Source organism: Mus caroli, unplaced genomic scaffold (genome assembly GCF_978045245.1).
Source record: "Mus caroli unplaced genomic scaffold, Mus_caroli_1 scaffold_6, whole genome shotgun sequence".
In the NCBI taxonomy this organism is placed as follows: Eukaryota; Metazoa; Chordata; class Mammalia; order Rodentia; family Muridae; genus Mus; species Mus caroli.
Window position 1 is genome coordinate 25,610,146 of NW_028227261.1, and position 25,732 is coordinate 25,635,877.

The 25,732-nt window shown below is 43.0% G+C and overlaps 1 protein-coding gene across 1 annotated transcript; it reads left to right on the forward strand.

Moving 5' to 3' along the window:
* Nucleotides 1-1,446: 1,446 nt before the first annotated feature.
* Nucleotides 1,447-25,732, forward strand: Ythdf2 (YTH N6-methyladenosine RNA binding protein F2). The gene is made up of 5 exons (XM_085838892.1): nt 1,447-1,714; nt 2,143-2,167; nt 2,774-2,853; nt 8,023-9,606; nt 24,844-25,732. Exons 1-5 carry the CDS (start codon nt 1,688-1,690, stop codon nt 24,865-24,867), a joined length of 1,740 nt encoding a protein of 579 aa, XP_085695018.1. The 5' UTR covers nt 1,447-1,687; the 3' UTR covers nt 24,868-25,732.

Below are 25,732 nucleotides of genomic sequence, written 5' to 3' on the forward strand. Positions count from 1 at the left end.
AAATGCAAGCAATTGCTGATACAGTTTATATACAAAGCTGAGCCATGAGGTTGACTGGCTAATTATCTTTCATAAAAAAAAAAAAAACATTACTAGGCTTCTCTCATTCAATTAGTGGGCTCTCCACCCTGAGATGTGACATTTTACTAAGAGCTCTTCAACTTTGGTGTCTGATCTTATTCACTTCAGCCATAACTGTGAGTACAAGCAGACAAGAAATGCTTTGCACTTTGAGCGGTTTACGAAGTAAAATCCAAGAGTTTTGGCTTTTTCCTCCTGAATCTGTCAAATCTAAGCCTTCTCTATCTAGCAAGCAGATGGCATTAGGTTAACAATATTGCATTTCTCAGGTGTCTACCATTTGCAATAGCAAAACCTACTAAATATCCCTGTCTAGAGTGATTTTTGTTTGTTTGTTTGTTTGTTTTTCAAGACAGTGTTTCTCTGTATAGCCATGGCTGTCCTGGAACTCAGGACAAAAGCACAGATCTATTTAATAACTTGATAACGTTGGCAGCATGCTTAATCTCCCTTTTCCCAGCTGTAACATTGTTTGATAGGCACTTTGAACTTGTTGAAAGTCTCTAAATTTAATGTGTCAGAAAGCACTTCATGACAAAGCCCTGCACACAGCACGTACTGGAATAGCGTTCATTTTCCTGTTCTTAGATCGAGAATATTTCCTCTTAGGGTCCGACAGACTTCATGAAAGTGTATGTGACACTGTGTGCACACGGGTGAGGTGTCTTTTTCTTGGAAATAAAGTCCAGAGTTTACTAGATTATTTTGGGGTCACTGACTTCTCTGCAAAGAGACTGTATATTTTTCTCCCTCAAAAGTCAAAGGGGTACAAGACACAAATGTCTTGTGTGCAGGGCAGTGAGGGCCAGCTTTTTAATATTTAGTGGAAGTACTGCTCCTGGGTGCTTTTTTCAAGTCCCTGAGGAAGGAAGGTGACAATAGTCTTAAGGAAGGGCGCGGGTGTCTTCTGGGCCGACCTCCCTGAAGTTCTCCCTGTGAGCTCTTAGGACCTCTCTTCTGGTTCCTTTTCAAATTGGGGGAGAGTTATCAAATGCAGCTATGAGTTAGGGCTCAAGTCCTACACAGAGTAGAAGCCTCTGCCACATTAAGAAAGGGGCTTCTGCGTGTTTTCTTAAGACAAAGCAATTATTCTCTAGGTGTTTGTCAAAAAACTCCAGTGGCAACCCCGGGGGCCACCTAGGGCTCCTAGGCCCAAAGAGGCGGCGGTGGGGGCGGGGAGACCGCGCGCGCACCGCTTCCGCTCCTCCAGCCCAGCAGAGGGCGCCACGGGCGCGGCTCTCTCTTCCCGAGATGCTCCGCGCCGGGCCCTTCCGCGTGGGTCAGCGACTGTGAGAGTCAGCGCTCGCGCCGCGCGCGCCGCCCGCCTCTGCCGCTCGGCCTCCCCCATTCGGGCTGCGAGGGGGCGGGCGCGCGCTCCGGAGCATAGAGACGGGCGTTGAGCTCGGCGGCCTAGAGCGTCGCCGGATCGGAGCCGGAGCCCGAGTCGCGCGCTGTGTCTCTGCTGCGTCCGCCGAGGCGAGGCTCCGAGTGTCAGGGACAAAAGCCGCCGCCGCACCCTCTGCTCCCGCCGTCGGGGCTCATCCACCGCCGCCGCTGTCCCGACGAGGAGTCCGCCGCCGTCGTTCCTCGTGAGGATCCGAGAGCCATGTCGGCCAGCAGCCTCTTGGAGCAGGTACAGGCCCAGCCCGCATGTCTCGGCCATTGTGTGAGGCGAGACGGGGCCCGACTAGGCCCGGGCCCGCCGCTCCTGGCCGGGCCGCGGCGAGCGCCTCTCGCGGCTCGGGATTCGGGCCTCAGGCCGGCCGCGCCCTGAGTCTCCCGCCCGGCCCGCTCTTCCCGCTCCTCCCCGGGCCGGCCCGGCCGAGCCGCGCTCCCTCCCAGTAGCGGCCCGGGCTTCCCTTCCTCGTTTCCTCTCCTTCCCTCGTGTGGCTGCCGGGTGGCCGGGCTGCCGGGGCTGCCCCGCCGGCCTAGCGCTCGTCCCCGCCTCCCCCCCCAGGCCGGTTCCTTTCTTCCCTGCTCGGGCCCCGCGTTCATTTGTCTTTCCTTTTCCGTTTTCTTCTCGGACGACTTGCTGCTCGGCGACGTCCCCTCCTCCCGCAGAGACCAAAAGGTCAAGGAAACAAAGGTAAGGCCCCGCTCCTCCGGGTGGCCGCCGGCCGGGATGGGGAGGGGGGTCCGCCGGGCCGTGGGGGCGGTGGCTCGAGGACGCGCCCCGGGGAAAGGACCTTTCCGAAGCCGCTCGGGTCGCAGGTGCCGCGCGCGGGGCGGTCGTCCCTTTTGGTGTGGCCCTGCAGCTGGCGGGCAGCTTTTTTCGTTAACAACGAGTAATTCATGAGCGGCCGGGGGTGGAATGCATTTTGAGAAGCACCAGGTCCTTAGTTTTCCCGTAGGTCTTAGGAGCCCTTTGTGTTTCCTCCTCGTGGAGCACTTTCTGGAAGTCACTCACATGTGAAGGAAGCGGGGGGGGGGGGAAGAGAAATCGGGAGGGAATTGAAATTCGAAGGAGCCAATACACTGACCTTTTAAAAAGATCAGCTTGCTCTGGGGTGGAGAGACTCTTTTCACTGTCCGCCTCTTGCTTCAGCCCTGGCGCTCATCGTTATTCCCCGGAGTTTCAAACTAAGTGACTCTCGGAACTAGCATGGTTTCTTCCTGGTGTGGATGCAAACTGATGAGTTTGGAAGGGAGCTCTTCGGACCACGGCATTGCTAATTTAACTTCTCCCCTCTAGTACAAAATGGTTCTGTGCATCAAAAGGATGGACTAAATGATGATGATTTCGAACCTTACTTGAGCCCACAGGCAAGGCCGGTGAGTAGTAAATCGTTCTATATTATCTGAGGGGACAGTGTACTGCCTCACTTTCTCTGCTCTGTCTCACTTTTGTGTTTGGGGGGTGGTGGTGGTGGCTGACTCTCCTACTACAACTTACTAATTTGTTATATAAAACATTAAAGATATTAGCTGTGTGGTCAACAAAGCATGTGCTCTGAGACTGTAGTCCTGATAACGCTCGTTGTATAAGAGCTGTAATGCTGGCATGAGTAATTGCCCCTTGTTTGCCAGGAAAGGATTAGTGCACAGCTTAAGAATATTGGCCAGAGTTTAGCCTGAGCTCTAAAGAAAACAAAACCTTGTCTTTTAGGGAATTGGGATGATGATGTAGTGAGGAAATTCTAGTGAATGATCACCTGAGCTTCACCTGTACAAAACTTAACTATCCCTTTTGTCTCTGTGAGGCTCTTTGTGCATTAAAGCTATTTCAGAGTGAGACGGTGGCGTGCTAGACGGTGATTTTTGGTTGTTTGGTATCTGTAGAGAAAACTCTGTGCATAGCTCTTTTGGCTGATGTGTTTGTTAAAGGAGGTTAAAGCACTGTTGAACACACTTGACATTCAGACCAAGGATGATGGTGGTTGCAGGTAGGGCCAGGTAGGGCCAGGCTTATGCATCAGTGTGGCCTTCTAGTGTAGTTCCCATTGCCACCAAGAAAAGTTTGAGATACATTTATTTGATGGGAGGATTAGCTGCATATATATGTAGATACTCCTAATATGAACTGTATGTATGAATTGTTTGATTTACCAACTTGGTTTTCTCTTAGGATAGCCACAAAATTTTCGTTAACGTAAATCCACAGATAAATGTATCCAAAAGAGTTGAAGATTTTGATTTTAAGATGCTGTAGCATAGATTAAGAAGTTTGTGGAACATTGATATAAAAATTTGAACCTATTCTGTAGGAAAAAAATATAGCTGGTTTTCAGTAACTTGACATACATGTATGTATTCAGATTTGGACCTGATTGTTCCCTAAGATTTTTGAGATAGCTTATCTAAAAATTTTCATATTGAGAGTACAAAAAGTTTCCACACTGGCCAACCAGCCAATCAAAGAAGCAGAGGAATGAAACATTAATAATTGCTGTTAATGATGTAGTTTGCTTTCCTAATCATTGTAACTGAGTGGGAGCATTTAGGACCCATTCTAGGTAGTTCTTGCACAGTATTGTGTAATTGAGAGTGGCGCTCTGGCATGTGTGGACTGCCTGCATCTCAGGCGCAGCCGTCCGCCTGCGTCCTGGCGTAACCTGTGCTGTGCTGGTGGAGCTTTGTCTTCTTTGACTTTTAAACATGGAGGTATGGCTATAGACCTTGAAGAACTATGGCTGATTTTGTTTTGTTTTGTTTCTTGTATATAATCTAGAGTAATTCACAGAGTTGGGTGTTGTGCCTCATGCCTTTAACTCAAGGACTAGGGAGACAGAGGCAAGTTTGAGTTTGAGGCCAGTTTGGTCTTAACATGATGACTTTAGTCCCAGCGTTTGGGAGGTAGAGTAAGATGGGTCTCTGTGAGCTGGAGGCCAGCCTGCTCTACAAAGTTGAGTTCCAGGGCAGCCAGGTCTGTTACACAGAGGTTTAAGCATGCCTTTTTCTTTTTTTAAAAGAATTGTAGGTTGGCCATGACTACAGAATACACTGTGTCTAACACGGGGCCTCATACTAAATCTTTTTTCTTTTTTCTTTTTTTTGGGGGGTGGGGTAGGGGAGTCTCCCTATGTAGTCTCGACTAGCCTCATACTTACTGAGATCTGTTTGCTTCTGTCTCCTTAATCCTAGGATTAAAGGCATAAGGCACCATACTTGGCTTTATCACTGTCTTATCAGTAGAAAAATTTATTGTATAGATGTATTTAGAGGCTAAAGAATACAGTTTATACTGCTTCCTGGCCTTGGTAATACAAGTTTAAGTACTAAGGTGCTTAGTTCTCTAAGTCTCTTCAGGATAGATCTACCTATTGGTAGCTCTGGGTTGGTAAGTAACGAGTGCCTTATGTTGCTGGAGCTATTACAGCTAAGGCAGAGTGTTTTGAGTTGGGCTACGTATTTATGGGAATCAGTGTTATATATCTCTTGTTTTAAACTTGATTATTCTCTACACTGTAGGTTCATTTAGTTAAGTTTTGAGATAGGGTCTTAAGAATATTGCCCAGGCTGGCTTGGAACTATCTCTATGTAGATCAGGTTGGCTTCCAATAATTGAGATTTAACTGCGTCTGCCTCTCCAGTGTGGGTGAAAGGCATACACACATCACCATGCCCAATAGTTCTGTAGGATTTTTTTGCAAAACCCAAACGAAACATCCAAAACTATCACAAACTAAGATCAAGAATGATCAAGGCTTTCAAATAATAACATCTGTGTACTTGATGTGAAGAGTGATTGTACACGATTTCATATTTCTGATTATTTAAGGCTATAGACTTATTTGTATTCTATTTTTCTACTTCTAATGCAAAAGGCAGTGTGAATTTCAAATGGCAGTCACTCACTCATTTTATATATGAGACAAAACGGGAACTAAACTACCCCCCCCCCCCATCTTAAGTCCTTTGGAAACCACTATTTCCCTTCCAGATTCTTGCACACTTTACTTAGTAAGCATTGTTAGTTTATGAGGGAAGAATGCTTAGACTAGACATTTGGACTAGAACTTGACATTTCTAGTTCTTTCCATTTTGTTTTGTTTTTTTTTCCGCCAAGGTTTGTTTTCTTTCTTTCCTCTTTCTTCTTTCCTTTCCTTTCCTTTCTTTCTTTTTTTTTTTTTTTTTTTTTTTTTTTTTTTTTGATTTTTCAAGACAGGGTTTCTCTGTATAGCCCTGGCTGTCCTGGAACAAACTCTAGAGACCAGGCTGGCCTCAAACTCAGAAATCCGCCTGCCTCTGCCTCCTGAGTGCCGGGATTAAAGGCGTGCGCCACCACTGCCCGACTCTCCAAAGTTTTCTTACACACACACACACACACACACACACACACACACAAGAACTGGGCATATATGTGCTACCACACAGATGTGGGAGGCAGAGAACAATTTGCAGAAGTTGGCTCTCTCTGTTCACCATGTGGGATCCAGGATCAGGTTCTTGAGCCTGACTACTGAGCCATCTCACCTAGCTTTGTTGTTTTACACATCTCCTTATGTGGGTGTGGGCCTGCCATGGCGTGTGTGTACGTGTGTGTACAAGTCGGAGGGTAACTTGACAGTGCCTGTTCTTGTCTCCATATGAGTGCTGGTGATTGAACTCCGGTTATCAAGCATGACAGTAAATATCTTTACCCTTTGAGCCATCTTTTGGCCCTCATATCTAGGATTTACCAATTTTACGTTTTGAGTGTTTTGCCTGTGTATATGTATCTACAGCACGTATGTGCCTGGAGGTCAGAAGAGGTCATCAGGTTCTTGTTGGACATGTTATCTGGTTTTGTTAGGTCTTAAACTTACTATATAGCTAAGAAAGACCTTGAATTCTACCTTCATGCCTGTACCCCTCCCCCAGTTTCCCCAACTGCTGGGATTATAGGCATGCACAATGAGGTCTGGCTCTTGTGCTGGGAAACTCTAACTCTGATCTTGCATAATTCCCACCTTTTTTGGTTGTTATTGTTTTTGTTTTTCCAGACAGGACTTTTTCTGTGTAGTCTTGGATTTTCTGGAACTCACTTTGTAGGCAAGGCTGACCTCATACACATAGAGATAGATCTGCCTGCTTCTATCTCTCAAGTGCTGAGATCAAAGGTGTGTGCCACCACCATCCAGCAAAATCCCCACTCTTTTTTTTTTTTTTCTCTGTATAGCCCTGGCTGTCCTGGAACTCACTCTATAGACCAGGCTGTCCTGGAACTCAGAAATCTGCCTGCCTCTGCTTCCTGAGTTCTGGGATTAAAGGTGTGTGCCACCACGCCCGGCTATAAATTTTAGACCCCACTTTTTAAATTCAAAACTAAGTAGTTTTAATAAAGACATCATCTCCACTGGACCTGGATTAGCAGGAGTTAGAAGTTGCCCTACCTCTTTGGCATATAGAGTAAAATCCTGTTATTCTTAACCAAGCTGGGCATGGTAATTCAAGCCTTTAATTCTAGCTCTTGGGAGGCAGAGGCTGGAGGATCTCTGGGAGTATATAAGGCCAGCCTGGTTTGCCGGCTACATAGTGAGAACTTGAAGAGCAACAACTGTCAGGCCTGGTGGCACATGCTTTTTTTTTTTTTTTTTTAATAGATGTATGTATACGTGTGTGTGTGTGTAGATAGAGATAATAGAGATAGATAGATATGTATGAATGGATGTTTTGTTTGTAGGTATGTCGTGTACCACATATGTGCATTGCTCACAGACTGAGGCATCAAATCCCTTGGGACTGGGGTAACATATGGTTGTTAGCTGCTATGTGTGTGCTGGGAACCAAGCCTGGATCTTCTGGAAGTACTCATGCTGTTAACTGTTGAGCCATCTGTCTGCCCCCAGTGACACACTCCTTTAATCCCAGCCAGGTCTGTATAGAAGGTTTTAGAATAGTCAGAGCTGCATAGTAAGACTGTCTTAAAAATGAACAACCGGGCTGGAGAGATGGCTCAGTGGTTAAGAGCACTCACTGCTCTTCTGAAGGTCCTGAGTTCAAGTCCCAGAAACCACATGGTGGCTCACAACCATCCGTAATGAGATCTGCTGCCCTCTTCTGGTGTGTCTGAAGACAGCTACAGTGTACTTAGATATAATAATAAATAAATCTTTAAAAATTAAAAAAAAAAAAGAACAACCATCAAAATGTGTATTTACAGTATTTGTCATATGTGTCAGTTTGACATTACATGTATACACAGAACCTCAGGTATGCTGTGACATGCCTATAATCCCAACACTTACAAGTGAGGCAGGAGGCTTCCATTAAGTTTGAGGCCAGCTGGACTACATAGCATGTGAAAACTAGCAGCCCAGAAGGTTAAGCAGTTCAGTTATGACATCAAATTCCATATATTTGAAAAGTTTACAGAAAGACCATGTGAATAGGCTACTCCCTTTTGTAGTGATGGCTCAAATCCTTCAGTTGTGAATGATGTGGAAGGAAAAGTCCTGCTATTTATATTTTTATATCTATCTATCTGTTGTTTTGATGTATCTGCCTTTTTTCCTTCCACAGAATAATGCATATACTGCCATGTCAGACTCCTACTTACCCAGTTACTACAGCCCCTCCATTGGCTTTTCCTATTCTTTGGGTGAAGCTGCTTGGTCTACTGGAGGTGACACAGCCATGCCCTATCTAACTTCTTATGGACAACTGAGCAACGGAGAGCCCCACTTTCTACCAGATGCAATGTTTGGGCAACCAGGAGCCCTAGGTAGCACTCCATTTCTTGGTCAGCATGGTTTTAATTTTTTTCCCAGTGGGATTGACTTCTCAGCATGGGGAAATAACAGTTCTCAGGGACAGTCTACTCAAAGCTCTGGATATAGTAGCAATTATGCTTATGCACCCAGCTCCTTAGGTGGAGCCATGATTGATGGACAGTCAGCTTTTGCCAATGAGACCCTCAATAAAGCTCCTGGCATGAATACTATAGACCAAGGGATGGCAGCACTGAAACTAGGTAGCACAGAAGTTGCAAGCAGTGTTCCAAAAGTTGTAGGCTCTGCTGTTGGTAGTGGGTCCATCACTAGTAACATTGTGGCTTCTAGCAGTTTGCCTCCAGCTACTATTGCTCCTCCAAAACCAGCATCTTGGGCTGATATTGCTAGCAAGCCTGCAAAACAACAACCTAAACTGAAGACCAAGAATGGCATTGCAGGATCAAGTCTTCCACCACCCCCAATAAAGCATAACATGGATATTGGAACTTGGGATAACAAGGGTCCTGTAGCAAAAGCCCCCTCACAGGCTTTGGTTCAAAATATAGGTCAGCCAACCCAGGGATCTCCTCAGCCTGTCGGACAGCAGGCCAATACTAGCCCACCAGTGGCTCAGACATCAGTGGGGCAACAGACGCAGCCATTGCCTCCACCTCCACCTCAGCCTGCTCAGCTCTCAGTCCAGCAACAGGCAACTCAGCCAACTCGCTGGGTAGCGCCTCGGAACCGTGGCAGTGGGCTCGGTCATAACGGGGTGGATGGGAATGGAGTAGGACAGTCTCAGGCAGGTTCTGGATCTACTCCTTCAGAGCCTCACCCAGTGTTGGAGAAACTTCGGTCCATTAATAACTATAACCCTAAAGATTTCGACTGGAATCTGAAACATGGCCGGGTTTTCATCATTAAGAGCTACTCTGAGGACGATATCCACCGTTCCATTAAGTATAATATCTGGTGCAGCACAGAGCACGGTAACAAGAGACTGGATGCCGCCTATCGTTCCATGAATGGGAAGGGTCCCGTGTACTTACTTTTCAGTGTCAACGGCAGTGGACACTTCTGTGGAGTTGCAGAGATGAAATCTGCTGTGGACTACAACACATGTGCAGGTGTGTGGTCCCAGGACAAATGGAAGGGTCGTTTTGATGTCAGATGGATTTTTGTGAAGGACGTTCCCAATAGCCAACTGCGACACATTCGTCTAGAGAACAACGAGAATAAACCAGTGACCAACTCTAGGGACACTCAGGAAGTGCCTCTGGAAAAAGCTAAGCAGGTGTTGAAAATCATAGCCAGCTACAAGCACACCACTTCCATTTTTGATGACTTCTCACACTATGAGAAACGCCAAGAGGAAGAAGAAAGTGTTAAAAAGGTAAAGGAGCTTATCATTGAGACTATGGGGAAGGAGGCGGCATTAGAAAGGATAAGAAAGGTATTGTAGTGACTGAGTGCTTAATAAAAGCTCTGTAAATAATGGTGTGATTTAGCAGCTTAAGGCTTTATGGGAGTATAATTGGTCTTTTGAACCCTAGTGTGAAGGAATGTGAGCATTAGTGGAGAGCAGAAACAATACAGTGTGAACTTAACTGCTATAGACAGGTAATTGTAAAGATACAAAAGGATAATTGAAGTGGTGGTGTGATGGGAAGGGACCGATGGGGATGTAATTACAGAAAAGAATGAAAGTTCTGTGTTGGAGTTGGTCTGTGCCTTTGACCATTTTTTGTTATTTTCAAGAATTGGTGTGTTCCTGCCCTGAAATCTGTCTGCTTCTGACAGTTGACAGTATTATTTTTCAGAACTTTGTTTTCCTCTTTGTAATGCTCATTTTATTTACTTCTTTTTTTTTTTTTTTTTTTTTTTTAGTGATAGGAACTGAACCAAGTATATGCTAGGCAAGCCCTCTGTCAGTGAGCCACACCCCCAGCTGTAAGAAAGTTACTGTTTATTATATAAAACTTTAAAAACAGCGTTCGAGAGGCTGGAGAAATGGCTCAGCATTTAGAAAGCACTAGCTGTTCTTGCAGAGGCTCAGTTCAGTTTCTATCACCCACATGGTGGCTCATAACCATCCATAGCCACAGTTCTAGCGGAACCAGCAGGCACATATGTGTGCCATATCCGTTCTTATAAAAACTCATACACATAAAATATCTTTAAAAACCCCTAAACCTGAACATTAGGAAAGCTATCTCTTGGTTTTAACATTTTATTACTCAATCATTTTCTTTTGATTTTTCTTTACGAAGTGGAAAGAGTGATAGAAAATCGATCACAACTAGACTGATTTATTTGAAATAGTGTTTGATCGGGGAATACTATGTACATGCAAATTTTAGGACTACAGTGGGGGTGTTTGTTTTGTGGGTTTTTTTAGTTTGTTTGGTATCTTATGATTTTACTGCTGTAAACAGACACCATGACCAAGGCAACTCTTATAAGTTATAGACAGTATTTAATTGGGGCTGGAATACAGGTTCGGAGTTTCAGTCCATTATCGTCCAGACAGGAATGGTGCTGGCAGAGCTGAGAGTTCTACATCTTCATCTGAAAGCTACTAGTAAGAGGGTATTAAAAGCCCACGCCCACAGTGACACACCTTATCCAAAGCTATAGCTCCTAATAGTGCCACTCCCTGGGCTAAGCATACAAACCATCACAGTTGGTTTTTTCCAAGGGTTTCGCTGACTGTTCTAGAACTCAATTTGTAGATCAGATTGGCCTCATAGAGATCCGCCTGTCTCTGGCTTCTAAGTGCTAGGATTAAAAGTGTGCCTCACCATCGTCCAGCTGTTTGTTTTTAAGTTTTATTTTTACTTTGTGTGTATGGACCTGCATTTATGCATGTGCAGCACATGCATACTTGCAGAGACCAGAAGAGGGTATCAGGCATCCTGGAAATTGGAGTTACAGGTAGTTGTAAGCTCTGTTGGAATTTAACCCAGTTTCTCAAGAACAGCAGCTAGTGATCTTAACTGATCCATCTTTCTAGCTCGGTTGCTACTTATTCATATTTTATTAACTTTTATGTGTACAGGTGTTCTGCTTGCATGTATGTATGTACACTGCATTTAGGCCTGGTTCACACAGAAACCCAAAGAGGGTTTCAGATCCCGCGAACCTGGACTTTTTGTTGATTTATGCTGACCTAATTTTTGTCCTGCTGGTGATTGAACCCATGGTTGACTTTTTTATTTTAAATATTTATTATCTGTAAGTACACTGAAGCTGTCTTCAGACACACCAGAAGAGGGCGTCCGATCTCATTACAGATGGTTGTGAGCCACCATGTGGTTGTCTGGATTTGAACTCAGGGCCTTTGGAAGAGCAGTCAGTGCTCTTAACTGATAAGTCATCTCTCTCCAGCCGGACTTTTTTTCTTTAGACCAGTTCTCTGGATGGAATGAGGACCTGAGTATGTTAGGGAAACATTCTTACACTGAACTAAGCCCCTGGATTTATTTTGACTTTTAGTCAAGGGACTATATTGGATTAAATTCACTGGAGTGGTTCAGGGATAGAGGGTCTCATATTTTAGACCTCAAGACTCATTAACTGAGAATGATCTTGAATCTGTGAAACTTTTGACTTTTGAGACAGGGTCTCGCTGTAAAGTCCTCCTGTGCTGGGATTAAAGACATACAGCAACATACCCAGTGCTGAAATTAATTTTTTTTTCCAGACAGGGTTTCACTAATGTATTTTTTAATATTTTAGTTTAAATTTTTTTTAGATTTATGTTTAAGTATTTTGCTCCTATACCTGTCTGTGTACCAGTGTTATGGACAGTTGTGAGCTGCCATGTGAGTGCAGGGACTTGAATCCTGATCCTCTGTAAAACCAAATGCGCTTTACTGCTAGGCTATCTTGCTAGTCCCCCAAAATACATAGCCCAGGTTGGCCTTGAACTTGTGATCCTCCTGCCTGTGTATATCCTTCAGATACTACCAGTGTGAGCTACCACAACTTTTTTATTTTTTTTAAAGCTTATTTTGAGTTTGTGTGTGTGGTATCTGTGCCTGCATGGGGGTAGGGGCACAGATACACAGTTGGTTCTCACTCTCTCTACCTTTATTTTATATGTGTTCATGGACTCAAACTAGGTATCCTGGCTTATGTGGCCTTACCCATTGAGCTAGAATTTCTGCTATTTCTCCAAGTGCTGGTATTATAGCTACCACCATTGCCACCATGTCCTGTTTACATTGCTTGGGGTTGAACTAAAGACTTTATTCACGCTAAGTTAGAGTTCTACTGAGTCAGCCTCAGTTCTAATAATGAACTTTATAATATAGTTGGGTGTAAGATTCTTAACTTAGGGGCTGGAGAGATGGCTCAGCGGTTAAGAACACTGACTGCTCTTCCGAAGGTCCTGAGTTCAATTCCCAGCAACCACATGGTGGCTCACAACCATCTGTAATGAGATCTGGCGCCCTCTTCTGGAGTGTCTGAAGACAGCTACAGTGTACTTACATATAATAAATAAATAAATCTTTAAAAAAAAAAAAAAAGGCGTGTGCCACCAGGCCCGGCTCCAATTTTTTTGAAAAAAAAAAAAAAAGATTCTTAACTTAGAACTAACTAGCCTTACACCTTTCCTAGAATGAATATAATAATGAAGGTTGTTAAATAGTGTCTATGGGTAGGGGTGTAACGCTGGTAGAATGTTTGGGGAGCATGCACCAAACCTTGGGTTCTATCCCCACATCCTCCTCCTTTAAATAAAGAGGTAATGGTTCATTTCCAGAACTGTATGTAAAGACCTAGATGATTGAGTGTCCTGATGGTTCTCAGACTGGTGAACAAAACACCAGGTAAAAATTAAAGCTTTGATGATATGTGTGTCGTCCCTTGCCTTTTGCTGTTCTGTGGAAAGAGAATATGGGGTTTCAGGAAGACTTACTGCTAGCTGTTTCCATTTCAGTCAGAATTGCCTGCTCTATTGGTTGCTTCTCCTGTCCATGCATAACTGACTGTAATCTCTTAATAGTTTATTAGGTTTCCAAGAAAGTTTCGTGAGAATGGGACTCAGAGCTCATCAAGGCCTGACTTTCTGTGTGTGCCTATGTATTATTTACCAAATGACTGAAGACTTGATGGCAAGTAGGGCAGCAGTGCAGTGCCTTAAGAAGCACTTAAATTTACACGGAGGATGATACCATAGCTCTTATAAGGCCCATGATCATGATCAAACCTATATGTTGGCAGACCACACTGAAGTATAGACTGCTATTATTGCCTGTCATTATTATAGAATCATTCTGCCACCTGATGTAATTCAGTGTCCTGAAACCTTTAAACATTGTATCTGTCTGACTTTATATTTCCAGTAATTTTTAGGGAATCTTTGCATCTTTTGGGTTTCTTGTCCCACCTCACCCCTGCAGTGCCTTGTCTCTAGCCCAGTTGGCCTTGAACTTCCTTTTTAAAAAAATTATTTATTTTTATGTATATGAGTACACTGAAGCTGTCTTTAGACACACCAGAAGAGGGAATTGGATCCCGTTACAGATGGTTGTGAGCCACCATGCGGTTACTGGGAATTGAACTCAGGACCTCTGGAAGAGCAGTCAGTGCTCTTAACCCCTGAGCCATCTCTTCAGCCCCAGGTCTTGAACTTCTGATCCCCTGGTCTACACCTGAATGCTGGGATTATAGGCCAGCCTGTCTTAGTTTGTAACTTCTTTTTTAAAAAAACTTTGTATCTAAAACATTTTTATTGTGTGAGAGAGAGCAAGCACACCCCAATGTATGAAAGTGGAGGTTAGAGGCAACTTTTAGGGGGTGATTACTGAGTAGTAGGTCTCTGGGTTTGCCTTTACCTGTTGAGCCATCTCAGTGCCTTGGTTCAGAATATCTCTTTTAGTGGTTTTGTAATCTGTTAAAACTTGTTGGTTGATTTTACTCTTTGAGACAGCCTGCCTATAGCTCTGGCTGGCCTTGAACTCATATCAGTCTTTCTAATGAATCCTCTCAAATGTTAGGATTGCAAGTGAGAGATATTTCATACAGGTTCTATATGTTCTTATTAAATGACTAGGGCAGAAATTACCATACTTGCCCAGCATTGTGGCAAATGCCTTTACACAGAATACTCAGGAGGCAGGTGGGTTGAATGAGTTTGAGGCCAGCCTGATCTCCTTAGTGACTTCCAGTGACCAGGGCTACACAGTGAAGCTTTGTCTTAGAAAAAGAAAGAAGCCAGGCGTGGTGGTGCACGCCTTTAAACCCAGCACTTGGGAGGCAGAGGCAGGCGGATTTCTGAGTTCGAGGCCAGCCTGGTCTACAAAGTGAGTTCCAGGACAGCCAGGGCTACACAGATAAACCCTGTCTCGAAAAACCAAAAAAAAAAGGAGGGGGAAAAAACCCCATACTTACTGTTGTTTTCCATTTATTCCTTACTTCAACACTTTGCAGTTCACCTTTTAGACCCCCCTGAAGAGAATGTCCAGTTGTATTTGTTGAGTGTATTTTGTGTACTCTACACGTGTGGGAGTCAGAAAACAGCTTGTGGGAGTTGGTTCTCTTTTCCACTGTCTGGGAGTGTAGCTCTGTTTATAAAGCACTTGCTCAGATTGCACAAAATTCTGGGTTTAGCTCCTAGCACTGTACAATGGAGTGGCCCATACGTCTAATTCCAGCATTGGAAGGGTGGAGGTAGGAGGATTGGAAGTTGAGAGTTACCTCTGAGGCTGTTCTGGGCCACATGGCATTCTTGATTTAAAGGGAAAAAAGAAATGGAGGAATGTGAGTGAAAATTCTGCAGACTCAGCATCTTTGTTACTTTTGTTTGGTTGTTCAATGGTGGGTGGGGGGAGGATGGGCAAAGAGGCCTAGATGTCCTTGCTGGAATGATGTAGAGGCTGCTACAGATTTTGAAGTATTGCATTGAGTTCTCAGTAGTTCAAGGGATTGTGATGAAGGACTTTCATATAGCTCTTTTATTTATTTACCTTTTATTTTGTGTTTGTGTAACTTGTTGGTTGTATGAGCCACAATGTGCATGATGTAGACCATAACAGTCTGCTGGAGTTCTCTGGTACCATTGTGGTTCCCTGGGATCACACTCAAGGCAGTAGGCTTGATGACAAGCGCCTTTACTTGCTGACTCATTGTTGACCTGATTGGAATTAAGGCAAGCAGAGGTTGATCCCTTTCTGCTTTTCTGTAACCACTGTTGACCCTTACTTAAGTCTGCAAATGAGCCAAGAAGAAAAGCACTGATTGTGGCAGTTTAGATGGTTCCATTGCCAGAGGTTGACAGTAAAGTTGTTGCTGCCTCCTTCTGGACACAGTGATAGCGCCAACAAAGGTAGTGCAAGTATCTGGGTAATACTTTGCACTGCTGAGTAAACAAGCCCCAGCAGACCTGATGTTAAGGATAATTAGAACATGAGGGTCATCTGAAGTGCTTCAGAGCAGTGTATGTTAAAATGCTGACACTGGGCCAACAAGATGGCTCAGTGGGTAAAGGACTATGTTGGCCTGGCAACCTGAGGTCAATTCCTAGGCCCCATGTTTTTGTTGTTGTTGTTTTTCATAGGCAGAACAAAAAACTTCTTGAAGATGGCTCAGCAGTTAAGAGCATTTACTATTCTGCACTTAGCAGAGGACCTGAGGTTATGCTGGGAGGCTGACAAACTCTAATAATAATAACTTCAGCTCAAGGAGATCAGTGCCTCTGAGGGCACCTGTACTCACTTGCATAGACGCATACATAATTAAAAATAAAATAAATATTTCATTAATAAAAGTGGAGTGTGATAAAGGAAGCTACTTGATGTCAACCTCCAGCAGAGACAAGCACACCTACAACTCATTCAGCTGTACATGTGCATAAACCACAGAAACTATGGAGGCGGGAACTACCTTTCAAATTTTCCCTGAGAGGCTAGAGAGGTGGCTCAGTGGTTAAGAGCACTGGTTGTTCTCCCGAGTTCAATTCCCAGGACCCACATGGGGGCTCACAACCATCTGTAATGGGATCTGATGGCCTCTTCTGGTGTGTCTGAAGACAATGACAGTGTACTCGCATATATATAAATAAATACTTAAAAAAAAAGGCTAATCCAAATTTGAGTTGTTAGGCATAGAGGAAACTGTTCTTTTCAGCTTATTTGCACTTAGTCTGCTCTCTATAGCTGTGGTTTCTGTGTCTGTCAGTTCAGCTGACTGGATTGGAGATATTTAAGATCTGGTTACACTTAACTCAGTAGTAGAGAACTTAGTTCATACAATGTCCTGAGGTAAGTCTTCACGTATAGCCTTTGTCATTGTTCCTAAACAGTATAGTGTAGTAATTATTTACAGAGCGTTTACATTTGATAGTATGTGATTTAGGGGTGATTTAAAGTGTATCAGGTATGTTGCTTAGTGGTGAAATGTTGGCAGAACATTTTCAAAGTCTACTATCTTCAGCAACACACAAAATTTGTGTTGGTTGTGTGCAAACACTACCATTTTCTTTATTATTACTGACTTTTATACTGTGCTATTTTCTGTAAGGTACTTGAGTATCTTGGATTTTTTTAGATGATGGGAGAAACCCCTAGAAACCCCATGGACTTCAGATTGTAATTTTTATTTTTGAGATAGGATCTCATATATCCCAGAACTTGTTCTATGGGCAAGGATGACCTTGAACTTATTATCAAGCTTCTGCTTTCTAGATGCTGGGATTACAGGCTTCTGCTACCATGTCTGGTTTTCTGTGGTGTTGAACCCAGCACTATGTACATACAAAACGGATACTACAAGCACTGTTACATCCCCAATCGTCTTGTGGGTCTTAACAAACATCAGAAAATGCATGCTAAGCCGGGCGTAGTGGCGCACGCCTTTAATCCCAGCACTTGGGAGGCAGAGGCAGGCGGATTTCTGAGTTCGAGGTTAGCCTGGTCTACAGAGTGAGTTCCAGGACAGCCAGGGCTATATAGAGAAACCCTGTTTCGAAAAAAAAAAAAAAAAAAGAAAAGAAGAGAGAAAAAAAACAACAACAACAAAAACAAGACAGCCAGGACTATACAGAGAAACCCTGTCTTGAAAACAACCAACCAACCAAAAAAAAAAAAAAAAAAAAAGAAAGAAAAGAAAAGAAAATGCTTGCTAGATAAGACAAATTCGGTCCTATCACTTTTTCATGTAAGATTTGACTTCATGTGAATTTATTTATAGATTTATTTGTTTTGGAGACAGGGTCTCACTTTTTAAAAAAGTTTTATTTATTTTATGTATGTGAGTACACATTAGCTGTAGAGATGGTTGTGAGCCTTCATGTGGCTGTTGGGAATTGAATTTTAGGACCTCTGCTCGCTCCAATCAGCCCAGTTCACTCAGTCCCTGCTCACCCTGGCCCAAAGACTTGTTTATTGTTATACAAAGTACACTGTAGCTGACTTCAGATGCATCAGAAGAGGGTGTCAGATCTCATTACAGGTGGTTGTGAGCCACCATGTGGTTGCTGGGATTTGAACTCCGGACCTTCGGAAGAGCAGTCGGGTGCTCTTACCCACTGAGCCATCTCACCAGCTCCAAATAATTAATTTTTAAAAACTTAGTTTTATGTATATCTGAGCCTGATTGTGTCTGTACTTCTTATATGCAGGAACCTGAAGAGGTCAGAAAAGGGGCCAGATCTCCTGGAATTTGATGAAAGTTTTTTTTTTTTTTAAGATTTATTTATTATATGTAAGGACACTGTAGCTGTCTTCAGACACTCCAGAAGAGGGAGTCAGATCTCATTATGGATGGTTGTGAGCCACCATGTGGTTGCTGGGATTTGAACTCTGGACCTTCGGAAGAGCAGTTGGGTGCTCTAACCCACTGAGCCATCTCACCAGCCCTTGATGAAAGTTTTAAGGGTTGTGATTTAATGATAGGCAGGAAGAATAAAAAAGAATGCAAGCTGTTGGCTGAGATGTCATTAAGACTGAGTGGAAGGCTGTAGTCTACTCCTAGTTTACACCCAAACAATAAGGTCAGGTCATCTCATTGGAGAGCGCTAGCTAGAACATAGACCAGTTATTGGGTAATTTATATAAAAAATTATTTAAGGTCCATCCAGCAAAGGGATAAGGGAGTGGCACTGGGTAGATGCGGAGAGAATATCACAGTATAAATCCTTCCCATCCCCTACATATACGACTGATTTAAGGTGTTTTTTTTTGTTTGTTTGTTTTTTCCTTTCTTTGTTTTGTTTTTTAAGGTCGAGAAAAAGCATTGACATGCAAGTCAGAGAACAAGCTTGTGAGCTAGACTCTTCCTCCACTTGGAGATTGAACTTGGTTGTCAGGCTTTGTTTTGTTTTTCTCTTTGTAGACCAGGCTGGACTTGGACTCCTTTCCACTTGCCTCTGCCTCCCAAGTGCTGAGGTCAAAGGTGTGTGCCACCTCACCCAGCAGTTCTCCGGTTTCTGAAGCAAGGACCTTCATTTGCTGAGCTCGTCTTATGGGTCCTCTTGTGTGTGTTTAATCTTTACTTTATGTGTCTGTGCACCAAGTATGTGCAGAGCCTGTGGAGCATAGAATAGGGTGTTTTCCTCTGTCCCCTATGGTTGTGAGCTGCTATGTGCCCAACCAAGGTCCTCTGGAAGAGTAGCCATAGCCAGTATTCTTATCTGCTGAGGAATATTCATATATTCATTCTCATTCATTCCCTGCCTCTCTCCCTCCCCCTTGGGTTGGATTATGTAGTTCTGGCTGTCTTGGAACTCACTGATCAGATCTGCCTCTCCCTCCCTAGCCCTGGGAAAAAAATGTGTGCCTTTCACCATACCTGGTTCTTGTTATCTTTGAGATGGGGTTTTATTGTAGCCTATGCTGGAATTACAACCCAGAATAACATTTGTGTTGTTTGAAAGGGTTTAATGCTATTTTTATAGCTAGATTCTACCCAGTTACTTAAGTTTTACTAGAGAAGCATTCTAGGCATTTCTTACAGATTTATAAGTAAAGAGCTATGTGCAGTGATATATATCTGTAGTTCCTGTTACTTCAATGGCTGAGATGCAGATAGAAGGCTTGAGCTCAGGAGTTTGAGGCAAGCATGGAGACAGTTAGTTATCTGTCCCTCTCTCCTCCATTTGAGACCAGCCTAGACAGAACAAGTGAGGCTTTGTGTGGATGGTGCTGTTGCCTCTGGCTCTGAAATGGCTTTTAATTTTTAAAAAGTGTGTCACCGAGCAGTGGTGGCGCACGCCTTTGATCCCTGCACTTGGGAGGCAGAGGCAGGCGGATTTCTGGGTTCGAGGCCAGCCTGGTCTACAGAGTGAGTTCCAAGACAGCCAGGGCTGCTCTGAGAAACCCTGTCAAAAAAGTTCTACTTTATCATACACCTGAGAAATTGTCAAGTTTACTCGGGGACTTGAACAGATTTTGGGCTTTCAAGCTAGTTTCAATTAAATGTATACAGGAGTTAAGCTACCAAATACTAGTCTTGGAAAATAATGAGACAGTAGGAAAGTGAAAGGGTTTATGTGCATGTTTTTGTACTGGCTAGGTTGTTTAGCACAGGCTGGCCTTGAACTCATAGCATTTTCCCCCTGCCTTAGCCTCAGAATGCTGGGATTACAGGTTGAGCCAGCATACTATAAATAAGTTATTAATGAATGTGTTTATGCCATCCTGGTGTTCCCAGAACTTTAAGCCAGTTACGTGACTGAAGAGGGGATGGGAAGATTAAGGTACTGTCCATAAGCTATTTCAGCCTTCCTTTACAGCTGGCACTGATAGAGCTGTACTTGGCCTGTGGGAGGGAAGCTTAGTGGTAGTCTGGTCATGCCGTTAGATTCATCCAGTCAACAGGGTTGGGTTTACTCATTCACAACACTTGAGTACAACTTGATGACTATTCAGAAATATTCAGAGCCGGGCGTGGTGGCGCACGCCTTTAATCCCAGCACTCGGGAGGCAGAGGCAGGAGGATTTCTGAGTTCGAGGCCAGCCTGGTCTACAAAGTGAGCTCCAGGACAGCCAGAGCTATAAAGAGAAACCCTGTCTCGAAAAACCAAAAAAAAAAAAAAAAAAAAAAAAAGAAATATTCAGATTTATTGGGGGGGAAATCACATTTTTTACCGCTAATAAAATTATATCCAGTGAATGTACATATGACTGTTGTGTTTTATGAACACTGAGAAGTAGAGAAAGAAGAGGCCTGGGAGTATAGACTAGTGATAGAGCTTGCCTAGCATGCACAAAGCTTTGGGAACAGGCTCTAGTACTACAAAAAGAAAAAAGCAGAGGAAGAAAGAGTAAATAAATACAGAATTGGGAAAGGAGGTTGAAACTCTCAACCTGTGTCACCAACACTGTTTTTAAAAATGAAAACTGGAGGCTGGGCAGTGGTAGCACACAACTTTAATCCCAGCATTTGGGAGGCAGAGGCAGGCGGATTTCTGAGTTCGAGACCAGCCTGGTCTACAAAGTGAGTTCCAGGACAGCCAGAGATATACAGAGAAACCCTGTCTCAAAAAACCAAAAAAAAAAAAACAAAACAAAAAAAAAAACGAAAGAAAGTAAAGTAAAGTAAAACTGGGGCTGTCTTAGCACTTGCTCTTTTTTTTTTTTTTTTTTTTTTTGCAGAGGACTGGAATTTCTTTACTAGTAAAAAAGTCAGGCTGCTGACAACTAATGGTTGCCTGTAATTCTAGCTTGTGGGGATCATTCAATGTCCTTTGGACTCCATGGGCACTTGCATGCATATTTAAAATAATATGAAAACTAAAAAGTGAGAAGATTGTCATGAAAGATGGCTCTGTGATTAAGAGAATGGTTGCTCTTTCAGAGAGAGGATCCAGGTTCAAGTCCCATGGCAGCTTCTAACTATTTGTAACTCTAGTTCCAGGTGGCCCAATGTTCTCTTCTGGCCTCTGAAGGCTCCCGATATTCGGGTAACACACAGATAAGCAGGCAAATGAGAGAGAATATTTTGTATGGGTTTGCATGGATTGGCTTGCTTGCATGTACACTTTGTTAGGTTGATCTCCAGCTTATTTTTGAGAATTCATTTCTCACTGGACCTGGCTGGTCAGTGAAAGCTTTCTGGAATCCTCTTGTCCTAACTTTTTTTCCACTCTAGGATTATAGATATGTATCACCATCTTGTTGGGCTTTCACATGATTCTTGTAATCTGAGCTCAGGTCTCCATGCCTGTGCAAGACTCCCATGTTTAAACCAGGCTGGCCGTGAACTCACAAGAGCTCTGCCCACCTTTGTCTCTCAGAGACTGGAAAGGATTTTATTTTATTTTTAATAAATCTTTATTTATTATTATACATAAGTACACTCTTCAGACACCAGAAGAGGGCATCAGATCTCATTACCAGTGGTTGTGAGCCACTATGTGGTTGCTGGGATTTGAACTCTGGACCTTCGGAAGAGCAGTCAGTGCTCTTACCCACTGAGCCATCTCGCCAGCCCAGGATTTTATTTTTAAAGAATTATTTATTCTATATATGTGACCACACTGTAGCTGTTTTCAAACACCCCAGAAAAAGGGCGGCACTTAGTCCCATTACAGATGGTTGTGAGCCACCATGTGGTTGCTTGGAATTGGAACTCCGGACCTCTGGACGAGCAGTCACTGCTCTTAACCACTGAGCCATCTCTCCAGCCCATGGAAAGGGTATCTTTAAAGAAGAAAAGATATTAATCGTGTCCGTCCATCCGTCAATGTCATAGTTGGGTCTGAGCTGCTGCTGTCTGAGGCATCCATTGATGGTAAGGGGCAGGAGAGTTGGGTCTGTGTTTGCACTTAAGATTTCATAGAGTAGAATCGGGCACTGCCACTCTGTGGTTTTAGGTTAGGATTCCTCTACTCAGGCAGAGAGACAAGATTCCTGAAGCAAGCTGGCTTGCTAGACTAGCCACATCAGCTATTATATAGCCACAGTGTTATCCAATTCAGGAAATTCTACATTGGTAATGCAGTTTTATTACCCACACACAGCTTTTTGCAGTTGTGTGGCTTTAGCATAGTGACCATGCTGGTTGAGAACACTTTGGTTCAAGTGCCCACTGAGTAAATGGCACTTGCCACAGTGCCTGGTTCCAGTTTTCTTAATTTCATATAGCAATTTTTGCCCAGGATTATTTGGTTCCATGTGCTTTAATCTTAGTCATTTCAAGAGAGTTTATGTCATTATTGGGAATACTTAAAAGGCATAACCTTCCAGGGTTTCCACTTTACTATGTTGAGTAGATATGATGGTGTGTACCTGTAATTTCAGCACTTTGAAGACAAGAGGTGAGAGAATTGTAATTCCAAAGCACATAAAACCTCGAGTTACATAAACCCCTGTGTTAAGTAAGGGGTTGGAGCAGTTAAGAGAACTTGATGAACTTTTTCAGAGGGCCTGAGTTGAGTTCCCAGCACCTGTGTTGGGCATCTCACCACACCCTATAGCTCTGCCTCCAGGGGATCTGACACCCTCTCTGGCCTCCACAGGCATGTACAAATATACACACATAAATTAAAATCTTAAACATTGTGTTCAAATTCTGTTTTTGTTTTGTATTTCCATAAGCAGGAGACTATGAATATCTTGTTCCTTATCAGAGTTTCACCCCTTTAAATACTAATTAATAAATCTTGCCTTGCTCAGTTAATAATTAGCTTTGTTAATTTGTGTATGTGTATGTATGTTTTGCCTGGATGTGTTTGTGTGTTATCATGTGTATATTTTAACCTAAAGAGGTCAAAAGAGGGTGTTGGGTTGGATCTCCTGGGACTAGAATTAGAGATTGTTGTGAACTGCCTTGTTGGTGCTGAGAATTGAACCCTAGCCCTAGTCTTCTGGAAGAACAGCCGGTATTCTAAACCACAGAGCCATTTCTCTCTAGCCCCCCAAAACTATTTTAAAACCTAATTTAGTATGTAAGATTCTTTTTTTGGTTTGTTTTGTTTTTGTTTTTTGAGACAGGGTTTCTCTGTGTAGCCCTGGCTGTCCTGGAACTCACTTTGTAGACCAGGTGACCAGAAATCCACCTGCCTCTGCCTCCCGAGTGCTGGGATTAAAGGCCCAGCTATAAGATTCTTTTTAAGGTGCTTTAGTGTAAATGCTAAAGTGTCTATGGCCCAGCTATAAGATTCTTTTTAAGGTGCTTTAGTGTAAATGCTAAAGTGTCTATATAGTCTTTAAGGACTTTATTGTTATTATTGCCACCATCATCATTTTTGGTGTGTGTGTGTTCTGATTTTTTTTTTCTTACTAATATTTTAAGTGATTTGGTTTTTTGTTTGTATTTTGAAGCAGTGTCTTGCTGCAGCCCTGGCTGTACTGGAACTCATTATGTAAACAAGGCTGGCCTCAAACTCACAGAGATCCGCCTGCCTCTGTCTCCCAAGTGCTGGGATTAAAGGCCTGTATCACATACTGAGATCCTCCTGCCTCTGTCTCCCCAGTGCTGGGATTAGAAGCCTGTGTCACCTGTGTCACATACTGAGCTTTAAGTACTATAACTAGACATTTTGATAAAATTAGATGTGTGTTAGGGTTTAATCTCTTATAGAATAAGGAAAATGGGTTAAAACTATTTCTGGGTATATGTTAAAATGTAACAAGCACCATTTTATTTAATAGTTAATCACCTGTTAGGTAAATAAAGATGTATTTGTTTGCTTTTTTGATTGGGGGGGGGGGCGGGGGGGCAGGCTTTTGAGACAGGGTTTCTCTGTGTAGCCTTGGCTGTCCTGGAACTCACTCTGTAGACCAGGCTGGCCTTGAACTCAGAAATCTGCCTGCCTCTGCCTCCCAAGTGCTGGGATCAAAGGCGTGTGCCACCATGCCCGGTTTGGGTTGTGACACTCTTAAACAACAATAACAGAAGAAGAAAATAAACCTCAGAAGTACTTACAGTCTTTTGTTGTTGTTGTTGTACTTATAGTCTTGGAGTGAAAGTAAGAGATTGTTAATATTTACAATACCTGGGACATGGAAGTCCAATTGGGGTTGCTATAGTTGTAAGTTTAGGGCCGTGCACTTCTTTTTTTTTTTTTTTTTTTTGGTTTTTGGAGACAGGGTTTCTCTGTGTAGCCCTGGCTGTCCTGGAACTCACTTTGTAGACCAGGCTGGCCACGAACTCAGAAATCCGCCTGCCTCTGCCTCCCGAGTGCTGGGATTAAAGGCGTGCGCCACCACGCCCAGCTGGCTGTGCACTTCTTTATTGTATTTTGAGACAGAGTCTCTCTACATAGCTCTGGCTCTTCTAGAATTCACTTTGTAGACCGCTCAGGCTGGCCTGGAACTCACAGAGATCATCTGCCTTTGCCTCCTGAGAACTGAGGTCAAAGGTGGGTGCACCACAGCTGGACAGCCCCTTTTCCTCTTAGAAACCTTGTAGTTTTGAGTTTGTATGTTTATTATTTTCTTTCAGGCAAGGTCTTACTTCATAGTCCAGACTAGCTTCAGGTTTATGATCTCCCTGCCTCGCGTTCTCAAATACTGGCATTGTTGGTGTCTGTAATCACATTGACTATTAAGTTTTGTAAAAATTGTGTAAAAAATTACTCAGAGTTTTTATTTGGGGTAAGAAGTTGGAGGTTCTGGTCTATAAAGTTTTAATTTAGATAATTTTTGGCTAACTATTTTAACTCTTTTTCTTACCTCCTTAGGAACGTCAAGGTCGAGGGAAATAGAAAGCGGTTCTGCATAGACTGCAGCAACGGTTGCATCTGCTTATCCTAAGAGGACACGATGACCTGCAAGAAAATTAGGACTTTTTTTCTTAATTTCATTGACTTCAGAGACAATTGCAAACTTGCAGTTTATGTATTGGAATTTCACAAAAGACATAGGACTTAACTGGAAAATGGAAAAAAAAAAAAAGGAAAAAAAGAAAAAGAAAAAAACCTAAACAAAAATTCCCTCTAGGTAGTTTAGGTAAAAAAATGTCCCTTTTATTTTGGCTTTGGTTGTGATTCAGAGCATAATGCTTTGGTTTTTTTTTTTTTTTTTGGTTTTTTTTTTTTTTGTTTTTACTCTATTTTTCGGATTTTTAAGTCCGTAAGTGCATACAATTTTCTCTAATTTTTAAACCCTTTCCTCCCCCATTTTGACATTTGCACTTGGAGAACACTTGAGTTGCGCAGATTTTGGGTGTCCACCCCAGAAAGTGGGAATTTGATTTTTCCCTTCCGAACTGGAAGAAATTTTTTATGAAGAATTTTTGTCTAGGAAAGTTTAATAACAGTGTTACCCAAGGTTGTGTCTGTAAGGGTGGCTCATTTTCTCTGACCCTTTGTTACTCAAAGTAAAGTACTAGGAGGCCTAAGAAATGTTCTGTTCTTGTGTATTATACTGATTAAGTCAGGATTAATTTGATTTCAAAGCTAAGAACAGTGGTAAAAACTTGTTTTCAGAAATGCATTTTGGAAGAGAAAACATTGTAAAACATGTAGTGAATGTTTCTTCAGTTTCTTGTTCAGCCAATGAGGAAAGGGCATTGCCTTTCTTTTTCCCATTAATCACTTCTCAATAAACGTGAGAGCCTGTCGAGCATCA